The sequence below is a fragment of the Gracilinanus agilis genome, chromosome 6 (genome assembly GCF_016433145.1).
Source record: "Gracilinanus agilis isolate LMUSP501 chromosome 6, AgileGrace, whole genome shotgun sequence".
NCBI lineage: Eukaryota > Metazoa > Chordata > Mammalia > Didelphimorphia > Didelphidae > Gracilinanus > Gracilinanus agilis.
The window spans coordinates 96,952,342-96,971,201 of NC_058135.1; the positions used below are offsets into that span (position 1 = coordinate 96,952,342).

The 18,860-nt window shown below is 37.1% G+C and overlaps 1 protein-coding gene across 1 annotated transcript in view; it reads left to right on the forward strand.

Moving 5' to 3' along the window:
* Positions 1–18,860, forward strand: part of AADAT (aminoadipate aminotransferase) — a 63,820-nt gene that overhangs the window by 13,163 nt on the left and 31,797 nt on the right. Inside the window, exons 5-7 of the mRNA XM_044682289.1 lie at positions 3,527–3,601; positions 5,221–5,430; positions 6,916–6,981. Coding sequence (XP_044538224.1) covers positions 3,527–3,601; positions 5,221–5,430; positions 6,916–6,981 — 351 coding nt within the window. The remainder of the gene's footprint in view (positions 1–3,526; positions 3,602–5,220; positions 5,431–6,915; positions 6,982–18,860) is intronic.

Consider the following 18,860-nt stretch of genomic DNA (forward strand, 5'->3'; position numbering starts at 1 on the left):
TCTCTACTTCCTCCTATCAATGTATATAGTGAAAATTTTATTAAAATATTATCATTACCAATTAAATATTGCTTCAGTATATCCTTAAGTCATTGATGATAACAAATCACAAATCTTCCTATACCTCCTTTTTCCACCTACTTCTTGATTGTGGCCTTCCATAAATCCTTCAAAATCTTCTACCTGTAGTACCTGAAGCCCTTCCTCTAGGTCAGGGTTTCTTAACCCAGGAATCAGTAAACTTATTTTTAAAATATTTTGATAATTATACTTCAACATAATTGATTTCCTTTGAAGTCCTATGCATTTTATTTTATGGAATTAAAAATATTCATCTGAGGAATAGCTCATAGGCTTTACTAATCTGCCCAAGGGGGTCCATGACAAAAAGATTATTATTATCTGCTACTTCTTCATTTATTTTATGATTTCTCCATCTCCTTTTCATACATGGTTTATCTTTTATGCTACCAAATCTTCATCAGTAATTTGCTATAGTTTGGTGGATCCCCACCAAATGTATCACCATCACCCTTTGGGTCAATGTCAGTTTTGAGTAGTTGGAGCTTATGATGTCCATGAAAGTGCTGCATTTTTCCAAATATAGCCAAGCCCACCCTCCTTCTAGGCCTGCTTCTTGATCCATCTACACTTAGTCTTTTTTATGATATTTCTACTATAAAGTAATTCAAGGGATATTCATCCAACTACTTGTCATGCTATGGCAACATACATTCTTCATTCACTTAGTTCTTCCTAATATTACTTCCTAGATAATTTCTTTTGAGTAGATGTGGTTGATCTTGCAGAGGAGCTCCTATAGTATTCAGAATCTTTAAGGAATCAGCACAATGTCATTCACCAACTGAAGTTCTAGAAAACTTCACTATCTGTAGGAATCCCTCTCATACTATGAAGAGGGCATTCTTCGTAACATCAATGAACATTTTGAAATATATATCTCCGTACTTTGTAACTTATTTGATTTTTATAGTCAAAAGATCATTAATCAGAGTTATATTTTTGTTATCATATCTATCAAAGAATCTTGAATCTTAACAAATAACATATGAGACAACTAATAAGAGAACAACTTTTAGTGTACATTTTGTTCAGAATGATTTTTTTTAATTTTTATTTTGAAAATTTTCCCCTAATTACATATTTCATGTTCTTTCCCTCTCCCCCAAACTCCCTTAACCCCCCCCCTTAGCCAATGCACAATTCCACTGGGTTTTACATGTATCACTGATCGAGATCTAATTCCATATTATTGATAGTTGGACTAGAGTTATCATTTAGTGTCTACATCCCCAATAATATCCCCATCAGCCCATGTGTTCAAGCAGTTGTTTTTCCTCTGTGTTTCTCCTCCCACAGTTCTTCCTCTGAATGTGGCTGGTTTTCTTTCTCATAAGTCCCTCAGCCTTGCTCTGGATCCTTACTTTGTTGCTAGTAGAGAAGTCCGTTATGTTCAATCTGAATGATTTTTTTTAAATCCACAAATAAGAACAGTGAAGTCTTATGTTCTGACTCTCTTCTTCAATAAATTGCTTATGATTTACAAATGTGACCCTTCTGAATTATTAGAAAACATCTGGCTACTCTCGATTTCTAATCTCAACATAGTTGTTCACCATACTCCTATATGCTCACCTGTACATTCAGGTCTCTGAGTATCTAAGTATATATTGACAAATAGAAGGATCTAGTTTGGAGGACCTAATCAACCTTTTCATAGAATTTCTGTATTTCTTTGTTATAGTAGATCTTGACAAACTGCAATTATCTTAGGGCTTAGACTTATCATAAACATTTCAAGAAAAGGTAACTATGACCAAAAGAAAACCAGTACTGAGTGAAACTTCTTGTTGCCTTTGGGTATGTGATGTCATGCTCCTGTGTCTTTTATTTACATTGCATTTTTATTTGTAAGAGAATATTGTTCCATTCAGCTGCATTTTATTTATGCTTTCTGATTTAATTTACAAGAATATCAGTGTTGAGATAAGTTAGTTCCCCTATCAATTCTTTGCTCACTGGATAAAATCTCACTTTTTAAATAGTAATGGTTAAATCAATGTTTCTAGTTGGTCTAAAATCCATGTAAATTCTTGTCGCCTTATGCCCCCCTCTCTGTCACTCTACAATCATCCCTGCCTACATGGACACCCCCTCGGGGCTCTTTTGTGGATTTGTCTATTTCATGGGTTGCAACAGCCAAATTATTCATCACTTAGTGCTCAGTCTAGTGTTGCTCTGCTTCTTCACACTTAACTCGGCTGTTTATAGCACAGAGAACTTAATTTGTCATAGTGACCGCAATTGGGAGCCTTTCCAATTTGGTACAGTCACCCAGACCTTGTCCTCAACTGGCAGAGCCTCTGAGAAGTTACTTCCTCAGCATGGTTAAAGCTTTGGGGAAAGCATTTTTGTGGTATGACTCACATAAAGGTCCAGAGCTTTCCAATACAACCTATGGATGGCCTAAGATGGATCATGGCTCCTGGAGTACCCATACTCAGCCCTTTCAGAATAAGATCATTTAGAAATGAAGCACAAAGTAGATGGGAAATGTATCTCAGCTGGCAGGAGAATGATTAGTCATCATGAACTCTAAAGAAAAATGGGAAAGATTAAATAAATATAAAAACAAAAGACTCATATTTGCCAAAATATCAAGTTACTACAATGCTATGTGTTCTATCAGTGGTTTCCATGATCTCATGACCCTACTTTATTCCATTTCTATTATTATAGTATGACAAAGGAATTTTTAAGTGACTATGGGGATTTTAATTTAACTTCCCCTGAGCTCACTTTTCTGATGTTTCTTATACTTAACATTCATTTGGTTGGTGACCAGTTATGTGATGGAATGACAAGACTTTGGAGACAATTAACCGAAAAGCCCCACTGAAGACTCAATGGAGCACACGCTTATTTTCATCTACCCCATGAGACATCTAAAAAGCAGTAGAATCTCCATTTCTGCTGTTTCAAGATGATGATGAAATTTAGCTAATTAACAGGAATGTACTGTACTAGCACAGCCAAGAGGGGACTATTACTCAAGTCTGCCTCTTTAACTGTCTTTGCCTTTGTCTTTTTACTTCTGTAGTCTTCAACTGAACTTTTTTTCTATAAACCAATAATCCTTAAATTTAAAAAAAAAAAAAGATTCCCTCTCCTTGGTTGGGTCTTAAGGTGTAAAATTTGGTTATTCTTGGGGCAGCTGAGTGACTCAGTGGATTGAGAGCCAGTCCTAGAGATGGGAGGCCCCAGGTTCAAATCTGACCTCAGATACTTCCCATTTTTGTGACCTTTGGAAAGTTACTTAACTCCCATTGCCTAGCCCTTGCCACTCTTCTGCACTGGAACCATACTATTGGTTCTAAGACAGAACATAAGGGTTTTTTTTTTAATTTGGTTATTCTCCATGAGAGTAAATTATTTCTTGTACCATAAATTGTCTGGAAATTTAGAAGATACATAATCATAAGCTAAATGATACCTGTTTTGTTAGGTATTTGAGATGCTCATTAACCCTGGAGATAACATCCTCTTGGATACACCTGCTTACCCAGGAACCCTTGCAGCCGTGAGTATGTGTGTTAACAGCTACACTTCCTTTCCTTATAAGTTTACAAAATCCAGTTTCCTGTATGTCCTTGGACCTACATCTTCAGTATAGAATCAGGAGAGTATAATGAGTTAGAAATCAGATGACCTAACTTCTAGTTGTAACCATATCAATACTTTTCTATATGAAACCTCTCTGAGTTTTTAACTTCTTTATCTTCAAATTGAGGATAATAATACCTGCCCTGAATGCTCATAGAGTTATGAGAATGTGATAAAGCCACTGAAAAAGCACTTTACAAACTGTGAAAGATAGGTAAGGCAGGTTTATTTTAGGAAGCTTTTCTCTGATCACTGCAACAAAAACAAAACTTGAAACATTTCCCCCCAATATCAGTAAGCCTGAATATTAAAATCTGAAAAAACTAAGGTTTTTGAACATTTATATTGGACAACATAAAAACTGAAAAAAGCATCTGAAAAAAGTAGCTGTTACAAATTCACACAATTAAAAGGAAACCATTTATTCAAAACTATAAAGTGCTATATAAATGTGATTGTTATTGTTAAAAGTCAGAAATTTACTGTATTAGGATAGACTAATTAGGACTGCCTAAGTATGATAAGTCTGATCTATGGCCCTAAGATTTCTGCCATTCCAAAGAAAGCATGAATGGTTACCTTTAGTGTATAATTTTACATTTTACTACTAAAAGAAACATTTTCTTTTCTTTTTTACAATATATTTGGGAAAATAACTTGATCCATGTTCTCCTAGAATCTAAATTGATGTCCTTTCATTTACTGGATTCCATAAGATATCTATAAAACTACAGTCATCCTTGCAAATAGTTCATTAATTCATAAAGCAATATGGCCTAGGAGAAAGAGCAGTAGAATTGATGTTAGAAGTCCAGGGTTGGGAGGAAGCTGGATGGCTCCATGGATTGAGAGTCAGGCCCAGAGATGGAAGGTTCTGGGTTCAAATGTGGCCTCAGATACTTCCTAGCTGTATGACCCTGGGCAAGTCATTTAATTTCCATTGCCTAGCCCTTACTGCTCTTCTGCCTTGGAACCAATACACAGTATTGATTCTGAGACAAAAGGTAATGGTTTAACAAAAAAAGTCCAGGCTTTAAGGTCTTTATCATTTACTCACCATGTGCCTTCGGACAAATTACTGAATTTCTTTGTGTCTCAGAGAAATAGAGAATCTGAGGAAGAGGGATACCAATTCTTCTGCTACTGACCTCATCAAGGTAATAAAGTACTTTGCCAAGCCACAAAGCGCCTTTTAACAGGAGTCATTAGTATTGGCAGATGAAGCATTTTGTACAGTTCATTGTGCTTTATGATGGATCATTAACAATGTTCACCATGAGCCTACTATGTCCAAAACACTTTGCTGGAAAGGGGGCACCAGAGAAGGAAGGGGCCTGGGCAGGCCCTCCAGCTTCTTACCCTCCTGGCGTCCCATAGTGAGAGCTGCATCCTGAGAAAATAAGTGCCTCAGCCTGGCCCAACTACAGGAGCCTGAATGTCCCGGGTGATGAGCAGCAAACCCATAGTCGCCACACTGGGCCACCCTGCCACTGGCACTGTTAAGCAGGGAGGTCTCCTTCCTTCATGTCTTCACAGCTGAGGCCTTTGGGCTGCAACATCATCGGCCTGAGCAGCGACCAGGACGGCCTGATTCCAGATTCTCTCCGAGCAGCACTTTCCAGGTGGAGACCAGAGGAGGCCCAGAAACCTAACCGGCAGACCCCCAAGTTCCTTTACACAGTTCCAAATGGCAGCAACCCTACAGGAACGTCCTTAACATATGAACGCAAAAAAGAAATCTATGAGGTATTCCCAGACACCCTCCCCCGGCGCCTCTCTTCCTGGGCCTGTTCACTGTGAGCTTCTCAGGGCAGCATGTGGTGAAGAGCAGCAGGCTCCGGAATGGGGAAGACCTGGGCTCACGGCCTGACCCTGACTCACACAGGCTGTAGAACCACAAGTCAGTGCCTCAGCCAGGGCTCTGAGGCCCAGTTATAGATGCCTTAACGTTGCATTTGGGAGGAGGGACTTTACACCCTGGAAGTAAAATCTTAGATCTAGTCCAAAAATGGACAGTCTCTAGAAGTATGTTAGCTACTTTCTCCTCTAGAAATATAGCTTCTTACCTCATGAACAATGGGAAAAATGGAAGGAAAGGCAATAAGGAGGAAGAAATGCCATTTTTTAGATAAGATGAAAAGTTCTGAGTAAGAGGAAATTTCTAAATCTAGGTGTAGATATGAAAACCTATCACGCAATGAGTATCTGAATGCTAAGGCAGTTGGAGGATAAATCTCATCAAGAAGAAATCGCCTGTCTGCTAACTTATTTCTAGGTCCATAAACTAGCTACAACCAAAGCAGCAAATAATTAGTTTAAACATAGTACATCTCTACAGTTGAATATTTATGAGGTTTTGTTTTCCCTTTCTATTTTCTGTGGATAATTTTTATCCACAGGAATATGGTCTGTGCCTGAGGTGAATACTTATGAGGTTATTCATTATTAATTGCCTCCAAGTTTGCTTTGTAATATGTTGTTGTATTTTATGTTTTTAACCTTCTTCCTCTCCTAACTACTATGTGACCCTCATGTCATTAAGAATTACCTCTATTAAAAAACAGGGATGACATATACTTTGCGGAGGTGGGGGTTGCCTATTTATTTTATTCTTTACAAACAACCTCCCCAAAATGAACATTTCCCTATATATCCTAGAAAAGAAAAAGATGATTATACATGAAACTTCAGATCACTATTACATATAGCTTACTTTTCCATGTAAGCATAGAAGTTCAACCTATAGCTTTCTAAACTAGGACATATACTTTGTGAATTAATCTTAGGTATTCATAGATTCTTCCTGGTTTTTCACTGCACATTTTTAAAGGGTTAATGAGAAGTAAAAATGTAAGTACATTAAATTAAAGAAAGGAAAAAAAGTGAAAAAATCACCCATTAGGTTGTAAGCTCATTAAGGGCAGGAATTTTGGGGTTTTTTGCCTTTCTTTATATTCCTATCACTTAGCCCACTGTCTGCAACAAAGTAGGCTTATTGACTGGATGACTGAATGTTGAACTGGAATAGAGTCTCCAGCTCCATAGGTTCAAGAGATATTTTAAAAGAGGATGCATTTTTACTGATGTTATTTTTTTCCATTTGAAAAAGAATATTATTAGCTGTTTTTCACACTTAATAGGATAGATATGGATATAATAAATTTAGTTGCTAATTGACTTTAACTGCCAACTTGTTCCTAAGAAATAATTATATTATTTTAACATTTTTAGCTGGCAAGAAAATATGATTTTCTCATCATAGAAGATGATCCATACTATTTTCTCCAATTCAATAAGGTAAGATATAATGTATGCTTATTTAATAGTCAAAACTACTTCTGGAACTTAGATTCATTGTTTGCAGGCAGCCATCAAACTCCTAAAACCAGAAATATAGTAGAAAGAACACTGGTCTGAGTCAGGAAATGTAGGTACTAATAATAGTCAACTCTACCACTTACTAGCAATGTGACGTTGGTCAAATAACTTAATCCCTCAAAACCCTAGTTTTGTCATCAGTCAAAAAATATGGCAATGATAAAATCTTCCTTGTAGGTTCCAATGGACATTACTTGAGACATTGTGTTTTAAAAATTGACACAATGGCAAGATGGCAAATTGCATGGTTATGAATGAGCACAGCTCCCCTTCATTGACAACTGAACCAAATAAGGTGAAAGACCAACTCAAAAATGGAGGAGAAAGGAGAGAATTCTTGGGGTGGAGGGGATCACCACACAAAAAAAGAGAATGACTGAAGAATTGATTAGGAAAAAAAAAGAGCTTCCAATATAATAAATAAATTTTATGAGGTAAAAGAAAACAAGAAAAGGACAAAAAGATAGACTATAGCAATGACAACAAAACCTCTCAGAAGTGAAGTTTGATCTTCCAGATGAACTTTCAAAATGGTTACTAAATTCAATATGAGTCAGAAAGGAAGAAAAGAAAAAACAAAAAAAAGTTAATCGAGGTTCAACCATATGGAACATTCTGAGGAAAATCCTAATTAAAAGATAGATTATCTAATAAAAGAATTATTCAAATAGAAGATAGAACTGTAGAGTGAGCAGAACTAATAATAAAATCAAAATAAGAAGAAAGGAAGATTTGAAATTAAAGTTATAGAGAGCTGAGAAACAGAATTCATTAAACAATATGAGACTTCTTGTTCTCCTAGAAAAGTTTGAAGAAATAAATAGCCTAAATCAGTGATTGGCAAACTTTTCCAAAGGAAAGGAAATGCTCATCTGTCAGTCTTTTTTTAAAGCAACTCTTTCCAAGTTCCATTGTATTGTATCCTACTCATTGTATTCACTAGGTTAGGTATAATGTCACACAGCTGGATAGAACATTTCAGGGGGCTGCATCTGACCCACAGGCTGTAGTTTGCCCATCACTGGCCTAAATAGCTAAAATCAGGAAACCAAAGAAAAGATTTCCCAGTAGTGTTGATAACAGGGTAAGGTGCAAACCTAGAATCCACAAGATACTGACAAAGGAATTCCAAATTTAGATCCTCTAGAAACATAGTCCTCAGTCTTCAGATCTTCAAAACAACAGTAAGAATCTTCCAAGCTTCCAGAAAGAAATTATCTGACAGAAAATACCTAATTCAACTTGCACATTTTTTCCAATTGAGGATAAGAAATGTTGACAAGCACATGAAAAAGTGATCAAAATTGCTTCTAATCAGAGAAATGCAGACTTAAAACAACTCATCTTATCACCACATACCTACCAAATATGAAGAATGTGAACAATCTAAAGAAATGTGAGAGGATATATGAAGTGATGCAAAATGGAAAAAAAGAACCAGAAAAAAATACACATTGATTATAACTACTTAAATAAATAAATTTAAACCAAGTACCAAGTTTAGAAAATGGTACTATCTTGTTCAAATTAAAATAAACTTCCTCTATTTTCACAAATGGTAAATAACAGAATTTTATGAATCAACATGCAAGAATTCACTAATTGGTTAGCATTTAATTAGTCCACAGAGTGTTACCACAGATGACTTAAGTGCAAAAAGTTGCATAAGAAACCTCATCAAAGAGGGGTGTGTGTGTGTGTGTGTGTGTGTGTGTGTGTGTGTGTGTGTGTGTGTGTATGACTATTTCTCAAGAATAAGGAATAACATGAAGAATGACAGACCTGAAAGATCTCTATTGCAGTAAATAAATAAAACTTTTGTGGATGATTTATGGAAAGAAATGAATGGATCTTTGATATCTTTGGCATGAGTGGTGCTTTTACTCATGCTGATTGCAACCCATTAATTTTCAGAGAATATTTTTTATAAAGTTTACAGAATACCTTCTTCCCAATGCTCCTAGAAAGTAGATAATAACAGATAAAGAAACTAAAACACAGAAATGTGAAATGAATTGCCCAAGGTAACACAACCTGGAAATGTGTTTTATCTGAGACTTGAACAATATTATCTCTGTCTGAAATTGTTAGCACTTTTACTTATTATTATGTTAGCATTTTATTTATTAAAGGGCTCTTGTTTACCTACAAAATATGAAGCAACATAAACTGCTGAACATGAGTTTCTAGCCAGATCTTCTTGTTTTCCATAAATTTTGATTTGACAGAGTAAACCAGTTGGTATTTTTATATGAATACCAAATTGTTTTCTATGGTTCATATTTTTTTAAGTATTACACTATAGCCAATGCTATGGCCTGAAGGCTGACAATAGAAAAATGGATTTTCAGTGTGTTCATTCGTGAGCTCCAAATGTCATGCCCTTTATTGCCATGTCAAAGTAGAGTCCCCCAAGGAAACTGGAGCTCTTAAACATAAGCTTGTGTTTCAGAAACAACAGGAGCCAGTTTGAACAATGGCACAGACTCATAGATTATATGGTAATCTCCATATTCCAGAGATTTAGATTTTGACATCTCTACTACAATAGAAGAGGTAGTTGCAAAATCATACAAGGTTAATGGCAGAGCTATTGAACCAGAGAGCTGTCTCCAGAGATGGCATTCAAAGGCCAGTTGTCTAACTACAAAGATTTTTGTGACTACAATAACAAAGATAGTAAAGACCTATGACTGAGATAAGATTGAAGTGATAGGGATTATTAGTCACGTGAGACAAAGACTGATGCTTTTGTGACTTTGGAAGACTGCAACTCCGTGGATAAGGTTATTATTCAAAAATATCATCATGTAAATGGAACAAGTGAGAAAGGGCCTGTATAAGAAAGTAATTGATAGTGATTTTCTCTACCAACATAGGCACAGAAGTTCTGGGAATTTGGTGAGATGGCTTTGACAAAAACCAAAGCTTTGACAACAGTGGAAGTTGTTGTAATGGTTTGGGCAGTTGTCTTGATGGCAGAGAATCAGGCATGGCTATGATGGACTTAGCAACCATCAGAGCCATTTCAGAGGTGGCAGATGCTACAGTGATTCTTATCTATTACAATAATTGGTTTTCAAACTTTGGTCCTCATCAAAGAAGGAAACTTTGGAGACAAAGGATCTTACTTTTGGACACAGGAGTTGTGGCCATTCTGGTGCAGGCCAGAGGCAGCAAGGTGGTTCAGTAAAGAGAGCCCTGGACCTGAAGTCTAAATCGAACCTTAGACACTTACCAGCTACCTGACACTGAGCAAGTCATTTACTTGTGTCTGCCTCCAGTTCATCATCTGTAAAATGAGAATAATAATAAAATTATCTTTTGTATCCAATTAGAGTAGTCCAGGCCCTATTCTTTAAATTATGCCAATTCCTGTTTATGTTTTCCTCTTTTTATTTGCCTCATTAACTTCACTATTTTGCCAACCATTCTTCATTTTCACCTTGTCCCACAGTCTTTTCTCTTAATCTGTTTCATCCTAGTGGAGTGAGAGAGACTGTTAGGAGTTTCCCTGAAGTTCATAAAAATTGTGTTTCTTCTACAACAGGAGCTTCTTCTAAAAGTACAGCATATTACTAAAGAAGTCATGAGCAAGGCCTAGTGTTTACAAGAGAAAATGACAATGGAAATAGTACAAACCCCATCCTAACAGGCCTGCTCTCTTGCTCTCAAAAGAAAAAAAAAATTTAAGAAAGTAGGGATTCTGGGAAGATGGTGGCTTAGACAGAGCAAATCTTAAAACCACTCTATACCCTTACACACCGAGAAAGAAAACAATGAGCTTCAAGAAGAAAGAGGACCAAATCTAACAATGGGACAGAGCAGGGGGACCCTACTACTGGACAGCTAAAGAGGTACGCCAAGAAAAAGGATTGAATTCTTGAACTGTTGATTCTGAGGGTATAGAAGATGAATCCCAGGACCCCTCCCCCACGCACTATGTGGAGTCTCCAGCAGCCCCTGAAATCTCCCAGTGGGCCGGCACACTGGCCTAGAGAGAGGGCCTTCCTGGCGCCAGATTTGGGGAATTGAACACAGGCACCAGGGAGGTGACTGGAGGAGAAAGCCAGAGAAACACAGCAAAAACGCCAGAAGATGGCAGCTTAGATGGAGCCAAACCTCAGACCACCTGCCACCTGGATTCATTACACCAAAATAGAGAACAAAGGGCTTCAAGAGGAAAGAAAACCAGATCAAACACAAGGATAGAGCAGGGGGACCCTACTGATATTGTCCCTGAACAACTTTTTTTTTTCCCTCTCTCCAGTTTTTAGCCTCAGGGCACATTAAGCAATACAGACTAATCCAATCAATACAGGCTTAATCCCATCAATTGGACAGATAAGAAGTCTTCAGAGGGCAGAGAAACTCCAACACCCCTCCTCCTGCAGAGAAAGTAACTACAAACCTTTATTACCAGCTGGGGGAAGATCTTTCGTCAAAGCTCATTAAATCCAACTGCTTAAACTAGCAGAACAGAAAAGGAAAAAAATATGAGTAAACAACAGAAAAAGAGAAAAGAAATGACAATTTGACAGCTTCTTTCAAGGAAGTGAAAAGAGAGCAAATGAAATAGAAATAGAAGAAAAGGAAGAAGTCCCAGTGAATTGGACACAAGCTTTGGAAGATCTCAAAATTCAACTAACTCAAGAACTTCAGGAACTCAAAAAGCTGAAGACAACATGAAAAAGGAAATACATGAACTAAAACAAGAAAATAAATTCTTAAAAGCCAGAATTAACCAGCTTGAACAGTAAGCAAAGAAGACAAAAGATGATCTACAAAGAAAATCAGACCAGAAGGAGAAAGATGACCAGGGATGAAATTCAGTCTTTAAAAAATAGTACTCAACAACTAGAAGAAAATGACTTCACAAGGCAGCAAGAATATATAAAACATAATTAAAAATGAAAAATTTGAGGAGAATATGAAACACCTCATTGATTCAACCAAAGATCTAGAGAACAGAGCTAGAAGAGACAATTTAAGAATTATTGGTTTACCAGAACATTGTGACAAAAGAAAAAGTTTAGACAGCATCCTACAAGAAATTATCAGAGAAAACTGCCCTGAAATTCTCAAACGAGGGAAAAATGGAAATTGAAAGAATCCGCAGATCACCTCCTACATTTAATCCACAACTGACAACTTCCAGGAATATTATAGCCAAATTCAAATACTACCAGACCAAGGAAAAAATATTACAAGCTGCTAAAAAGAAGTCATTCAGATATCAGGGAACCACACTGGCTGCATCTCCATTGAAGGACCAGAAAGCATGGAGCATAATATTCTGGAAAGCAAGAAAACTGGGTCTACAACCAAAAATCAACTATCCAGCAAAACTGACTATATTTTTGCAGGGGAAAGTATGGTCATTCAATAAAATTGAGGACTTCCAAGCATTCATAAAGAAAAAGCTGGACTTAAACAGAGAGTTTGCTGCCCAAACACAGAACTCAAGAGCATCACCATAAGGTAATTAAGAGAGCTGGGGGGAGTGGGGGTTGGAGGGGCAGAAATCTTTTCTTTAAGGGACCCAATAAGTTCAATCGATTTATATCCCTAGAAGAAAAGAAGATATTGGCAAATATTAAAAATTGTTATTACCAACAGGGTAACTAGAAGAAGTTAACATAGAGGGAACAGTGACAAACTGTATAGGATGAAATGTCAAGATATATATATATATGTATAAATATATACAAAACTAGAGGACAAAAAAAGACGGTAATATTAAGAAAAATGGGAAAACAAACAAAATGGAATAAATTTATATTCCATAAAGAAGTGCGTGGGGGCAGACAGGGAAGAATAACAATACACTGGAAGGGTAAAGTGGTTGGAGAGAGAAAATATTTAATACTTAAGTGCATTAAAATCAACTTAAAGAGGGAAGAACAATCAGATCCATTGGGGCATAGATTTGATTCCCACCCTATAGAGAAGTAGAAGTGTAACAAAAGGACTGGTGGGGAGGGAAATAACACTAGGAAGGGAGAAGGTAGGGAGTGGGAGAGATGGCTTAAAAAAATCCTAAAGAAGAATAAGAGGGGAATAAGAAGGGAGGGGGGAAAGGGGAAGTACAAGAAGGGCGGGGATTAGGGGAACTGATTAAAAACAAAACACTGGTATAGAAGGAAACAGTGAAAGAAAATAGGACAGGACAAGGAGAGGGAAACAAAATGTCTCCGAATACATAGTTGATAATTATAACTCTGAATGTGAATGGGATGAACTCGCCCATAAAATGGAAGCAAATAGCAGAGTGGATTAGAAACCAAAATCCTACCATATGTTGTCTACAAGAAACACACATGCAACAGACAGACATACATAGAGTAAAAATGAAAGGATGGAGCAAAATCTATTGGGCTTCAACTGAGAAAAAGAAGGCAGGGATTGCAATCATGATCTCTGACAGAGCCAAAGTAAAAATAGATCTAGTTAAAAGAGATAGGGAAGATAATTACATCCTAATAAAAGGCAGTATAAACAATGTAGAAATATTAGTACTCAACATGTATGCACTAAATGATATAGCATCCAGATTTCTAAAGGAGAAGCTAGTGGAGCTCAAGGACGAAATAGATAGCAAAACTATACTAGTGGGTGATATCAACCTTCCCCTATCAGATCTAGATAAATCAAACCAAAAAAATAAATAAGAAAGAGATAAGAGAAGTGAATGAAATCCTAGAAAAACTAGTTAATAGATATATGGAGAAAAATAAATAGGGACAAAAAGGAATACACTTTCTTTTCAGCAGCACATGGAGCATTCACAAAGATAGACCATGTACTAGGGCATAGAAACATGGCAAACAAATACAAAAAAGCAGAAATAATAAATGCAACCTTATCAGATCATAATTGTAATGCAAAAGGGTGCTGTAGATCTCGTCCCACAAGGTTTGAAGGACATGATGGCATCAATAGGAAGGTGTGTTCAAGAGTTAGAGGTCCAAATTTTAGCATTTTAACTTTTAGCTTCGGGACTTGTTGTGATACCCCAGAAGCTCCTCTTACTCTTAAACTGCCTTGATATTGGCATCCTTCAGGTGCCTCACATAACACGGAACAACTTGCACCAGTGTCCAGTAGTCCTTCATAGTGTACCTCCCCCGATTTCTAGAGTAACTAATGGTTCTCCACTGTCATTGGACTTCACTGGCACTAGGGGTAATAAGGAATCCTCAGTATTTCTTGTATACTTATCATTGGTCCAGTGTTGCGTATGGTCTTTTGTGTCTAAACCCAAACTTCCTATAACACCATTCAGCAAGTTCAGTTTAGAATCAGGAATACAGAAAGCAGGCTTAAAGAGCATTCTCTCATTGAGAGCTGGTAAGTCATTGTCATTTGTGCAAATTTCATGTTGGCTTTCGTTAAGGGCTGCAGAAATGGAGGTTTGATTTGATTTACCATCCACTCTGATATTTAAAGAACTGTCATGCCCCAAATCAGAAGTTTTCCCCTCAGTAGTATCCAGGAATGTATGGTAGTTAGATTGTGTTCCCTTCAACACTTCAGATACAACTACTGATTCAAAAGCTGACTATGTTTCCTATCTTGCCCTGCTGTTTCTGTGACTGAAGTCAGATGGTTTTTGTTATCAATCACAACAACAGTTTCATTGATGTTATCATTAGGTACACTGGTTACTGGAGAAAACAACTGCTCCCTTTCCCTTCCCCAAAGTTTTGGTTGAAATTCTGTAGCTAAGAGGTTGAGAAAGGTGGATGTGGAATTTCCTAAACAGTTGCTATCATCCTGCAACTCAGTGAGTTGCATCTTTAAAATCAAATCTTTCCCAATGTACTGAATGTTTTGCTCTTTAACCTCAAACTGTGACACTGTGTCTAAAGCACATGGATGGAAAAGAATTTCGACATCTAATTCCCCCGAGGTTACTGAAAGTGTTCCTTTCTGGAAACTTTGTAAATCCTCGCCATAATGGTTTTTATCCAAGTTGACTCTTTGTTTTATACTTGGAATAAAGAGAGGAATTTGAGCTTCTGATGATTCTGAACAAGATCATAAAGTCTCTTGATGTGAGCTTTTGCAATGGCTTGATTGATCCTTAAGCTTCTCACCCAATGTGTGTGATATGGAATGAGAAAGCTGATCCCTTATATAATCATCCTCATTATTGCCATAGATTTCTCTGTGCATTAGCATTATTTCTTCCCATTGCTGATTATCTACCACAGATCTATGTACATCTTCTGTGTAGCTTACTTTAGACACTTGCTCTATTTTGCCCAGATTTCTCATTTTGCTTTCCTCACTTAGATTAGACTCTGCCATACCCAAATTACATTGATTAGAAGGTTTTAAATCAGAATCTTGATTCATAATGATTTCTTAGGTTTCATTCCCATTTGAATATATCTTTCCATATCATCTAATGAAGGGGATAGACTATATTTTTTACGTGCATAGTTACAGCACACACCATCATGTTTGTTATCATCATTTCTTTTTGATTCATTGCTATTCTTAGACCATCTAGAATTATAGAAGGTCTTTCTGTTGCCTCTGTCTCTTTGATTTTGATTATCATTTCTAGAAAAATCTATTTGCTGCCTAAATCTACAAAATCGAAGGACATGCCCAATCCGTCCACATAGGACGATTTTGTTCTTTGGGTGTTGCTAGTAGGTTGCCTATATTGATTTTGGCTCCTACTTGTTTGGAGAGCAAAATTTTTCACTTCCTCTATTTCTTTCTCCCACTTTGCCTGCTTTAATTGTCCTTTCAGATCAGATATCACTTCATCCTTATCAGTTTCAAATTGTCTAGCTAATCTTGCCTCTTTTTGTTTTGAGTCGTGAATGTATGCTGCATGTTGCCTTACATCCTCCAGTGGCAATGATTCCTACTGTGGACAACTCTGTCTAAAATAGTTTTGTATCGGGATTGAGGTTCCCTTCACAAACTGTCTACGTATGTGGTCAATGGTATCCTGGGCATGTGTGTCTCTGAGATCAAGAATTGTTTCTGCAGCTTCGATTACCCTGTCCAAAAAACTACTCAGGTGTTCTTCCCCTTGTTTCAATTTTTCGAATTTTTGCCATGCATTTGGTCTTTTAGCATGCAATCTCATTGCTTCAATCAAATCTGCTCTGCACCTCATTAAATATCTCATATTGGCATGCTGTGTAAAATCTAGGTCTTGGTGAACCAGTGGCCACAATTCCAAATTGGGATTCGTCCTAGTTTCGTTGAGGAATTTTTCCTTTTCTGAGGGAGAGTAAAATTCCCCCAAAAGAAATTCAATGTCATCAAAACTAGGGTTGAATAAAGTGAACACCCTTTTTAGCTCTTTGAGGCTCTTGAAAGGTTTTTCATAGAACTTGGGGAACTGCCTTTTTAGAACCTCCATATTGCTTGGAGTGAATGCCTTGTATGTCTTTACGTGCACCACCCCTTCTCCTGGTTGAACAATGATCCTGTCCACAATCAGAAATACAGAGACTACAGCATTTTGGATTGATTGATTTTCCGCGATGTTATTGCTTCCTAAAAATTTCGATTTCACAATCTCCAGTTGGAGGATTGAGTGCTTATCTAATTCTTTTCCCTCTCTAATTTGTTTTAACACTTGGAACAATAGCTTGATATTCTCTACTAGGTCCCCAGAGTCAGCATCAGTTTTTGCAGGAGATGTCTTAAAGTAATTACAAAGGTGAGTCAAAACTGCCTTAGAGATTACAAGGAATTGCCAAAGAGATAGGATAATTACAATAGCCGTGAGGATGAAACATATGCATTCGGCTAGGGTAAAGGCAAACCATTTATAATAATCATTTATTTCTAGCATTTGTTGCACTAGATTTGGGACTTTTACTAACCAAAAGTTGCACAGACCTTACATGAGTGAACAAGCCATTATGGAGACACTGCCTAAAATAAATGTAATTCTTGCCAGATTCACTTTTGTTGTTTTAGAAGATTTGTAGGGTTTTTTTTTATTAACTATGCTCACCAGATGTTATAAGGGGAGTAAGCTAATAAAGTGGTTGTAATAAGGGATTAGGCTAGGTAATAAGGGGATTAAGGCAGAGGTAAGGTTGTAGTAGGGGATAAGACAGGTAAGGGACTAAAGGTAGTGTGGATAGGGATAAGGTACTGTGGATAGGGGTTTGTGGATCCCTAAGGCAGTAAGTAGATAAGGAGAGTACAATAGTGGTGGGTGATAAATTGAGGCGATAGGAGAGGTAAAAGAGTTGCAAGGGAAAGGATGAGGTATTTTGGGCAGACAGATGCAGCCTGGGAAACAGACTGGGTACACAGACTGGGTATACAGGTTTGAGACAAAGACACTGGAGGGAAACAAACTGAGCCCTTCAAGTAGGAAGAGCACTTCTACAGACAAAAGTTAGGGCCAGCCAAAAATGGCTTGAAACTGACTAGAGAGCTTTCTAGTCAGTTTCTCAGGTTCACAAAGGAAGAGTTCAGAGGAAATATTGAGATTACACTTCCTCCAAAATGAACACCTCCAATTCCCCTCAAGACCCAGAGACAATATTATTCCTTTCTCCCCTTCTACCTCTCTTATCAATCAACTAATGAACTAGCCAAAGGTTTGATTAAGTGACAAACATGGTTTATTGATTTTTAGGGTTGATTGGAAGGGATGGAGGGATACAGGGTAACTCTAACAGCTGCCTAGAGAAAGCCTCAGGTAGGGGAGGGAGACAGGAATGTGAGACTGAGAAAGGACCTGCCTAACTCACCCCCAAAGAGTTTTGTAGCCTATAGGGTTAGGAAAGTTGGATACAATGATTTAAGAGATAATTTGAAAAAAGGGTAAGCCCTATTTGACTACAGGAAACTAAACCTACCAAGTTTGAAAGCTAACACTCAGATCCATTCTCCTTCAAAAGCCCAAGAAATTTAGGAAGGGAAAATGATGATTTGGAATAAGGGAGGTTAGGGAGATCTAAAGCAAATAGTTAAGCTAACAAATTTTAAGAGAAAAGCTGCAGAATATAGGCCAGGTTTTCAATCCAAAGAATAGAACTCAGTTGACCCTTCTACTCTGATTGAGTCCCCGGGGTCAACTGTCTAACCTCAGGATTCTAAACCCTTTTCAACTGTCAGAAACTCTGCAGTTAGGCTTTGCAGGCTAATATGCACCCTTTTCCACTACATAATGCAATAAAAATAGTTATTAGTAAGAATACATGGAGAGGCAAACAAAAAAACTAATTGGAAAATACATATTATGATTTAGTGAAAGAACAAATCAGAAACAATAATTTCATTGAAGACAAGGATGAGACTTTTTACCAAAATCTATCGGATGCAGCCAAAGCAGTTCTATGGGGAAAATTTATATCACTGAGTGCATATATTGACAAATTAGGGAGGTCAGAGATTAATGAATTGGGCATGCAACTTAAAAAACTAAAAAATGAACAAATTAAAAATCCCCAAATGAAAACTAAATTAGAAATACTAAAAATCGAAGGAGAAATTAATAAAATCAAAAGTAAAAGAACTAGTGAATTAATAAATAAGACTAGAAGCTGGTATTTTTTTAACATTTATTAATATTCATTTTTAACATGGTTACATGATTCATGCTCCACCTTTCCCCTTCAACCCCACCCCCCACACCCCCTCCCACCCTTGGACGATGCGCGTTTCCACTAGTTTTGTCATGTGTCCTTGAACAAGACCAATTTCCAAATTGTTGGTAGTTGCATTGGTGTGGTAGTTTCGAGTCTACACCCTCAGTCATGTCCACCCCGACCCATGCGTTCAAGCAGTTGTTTTTCTTATAT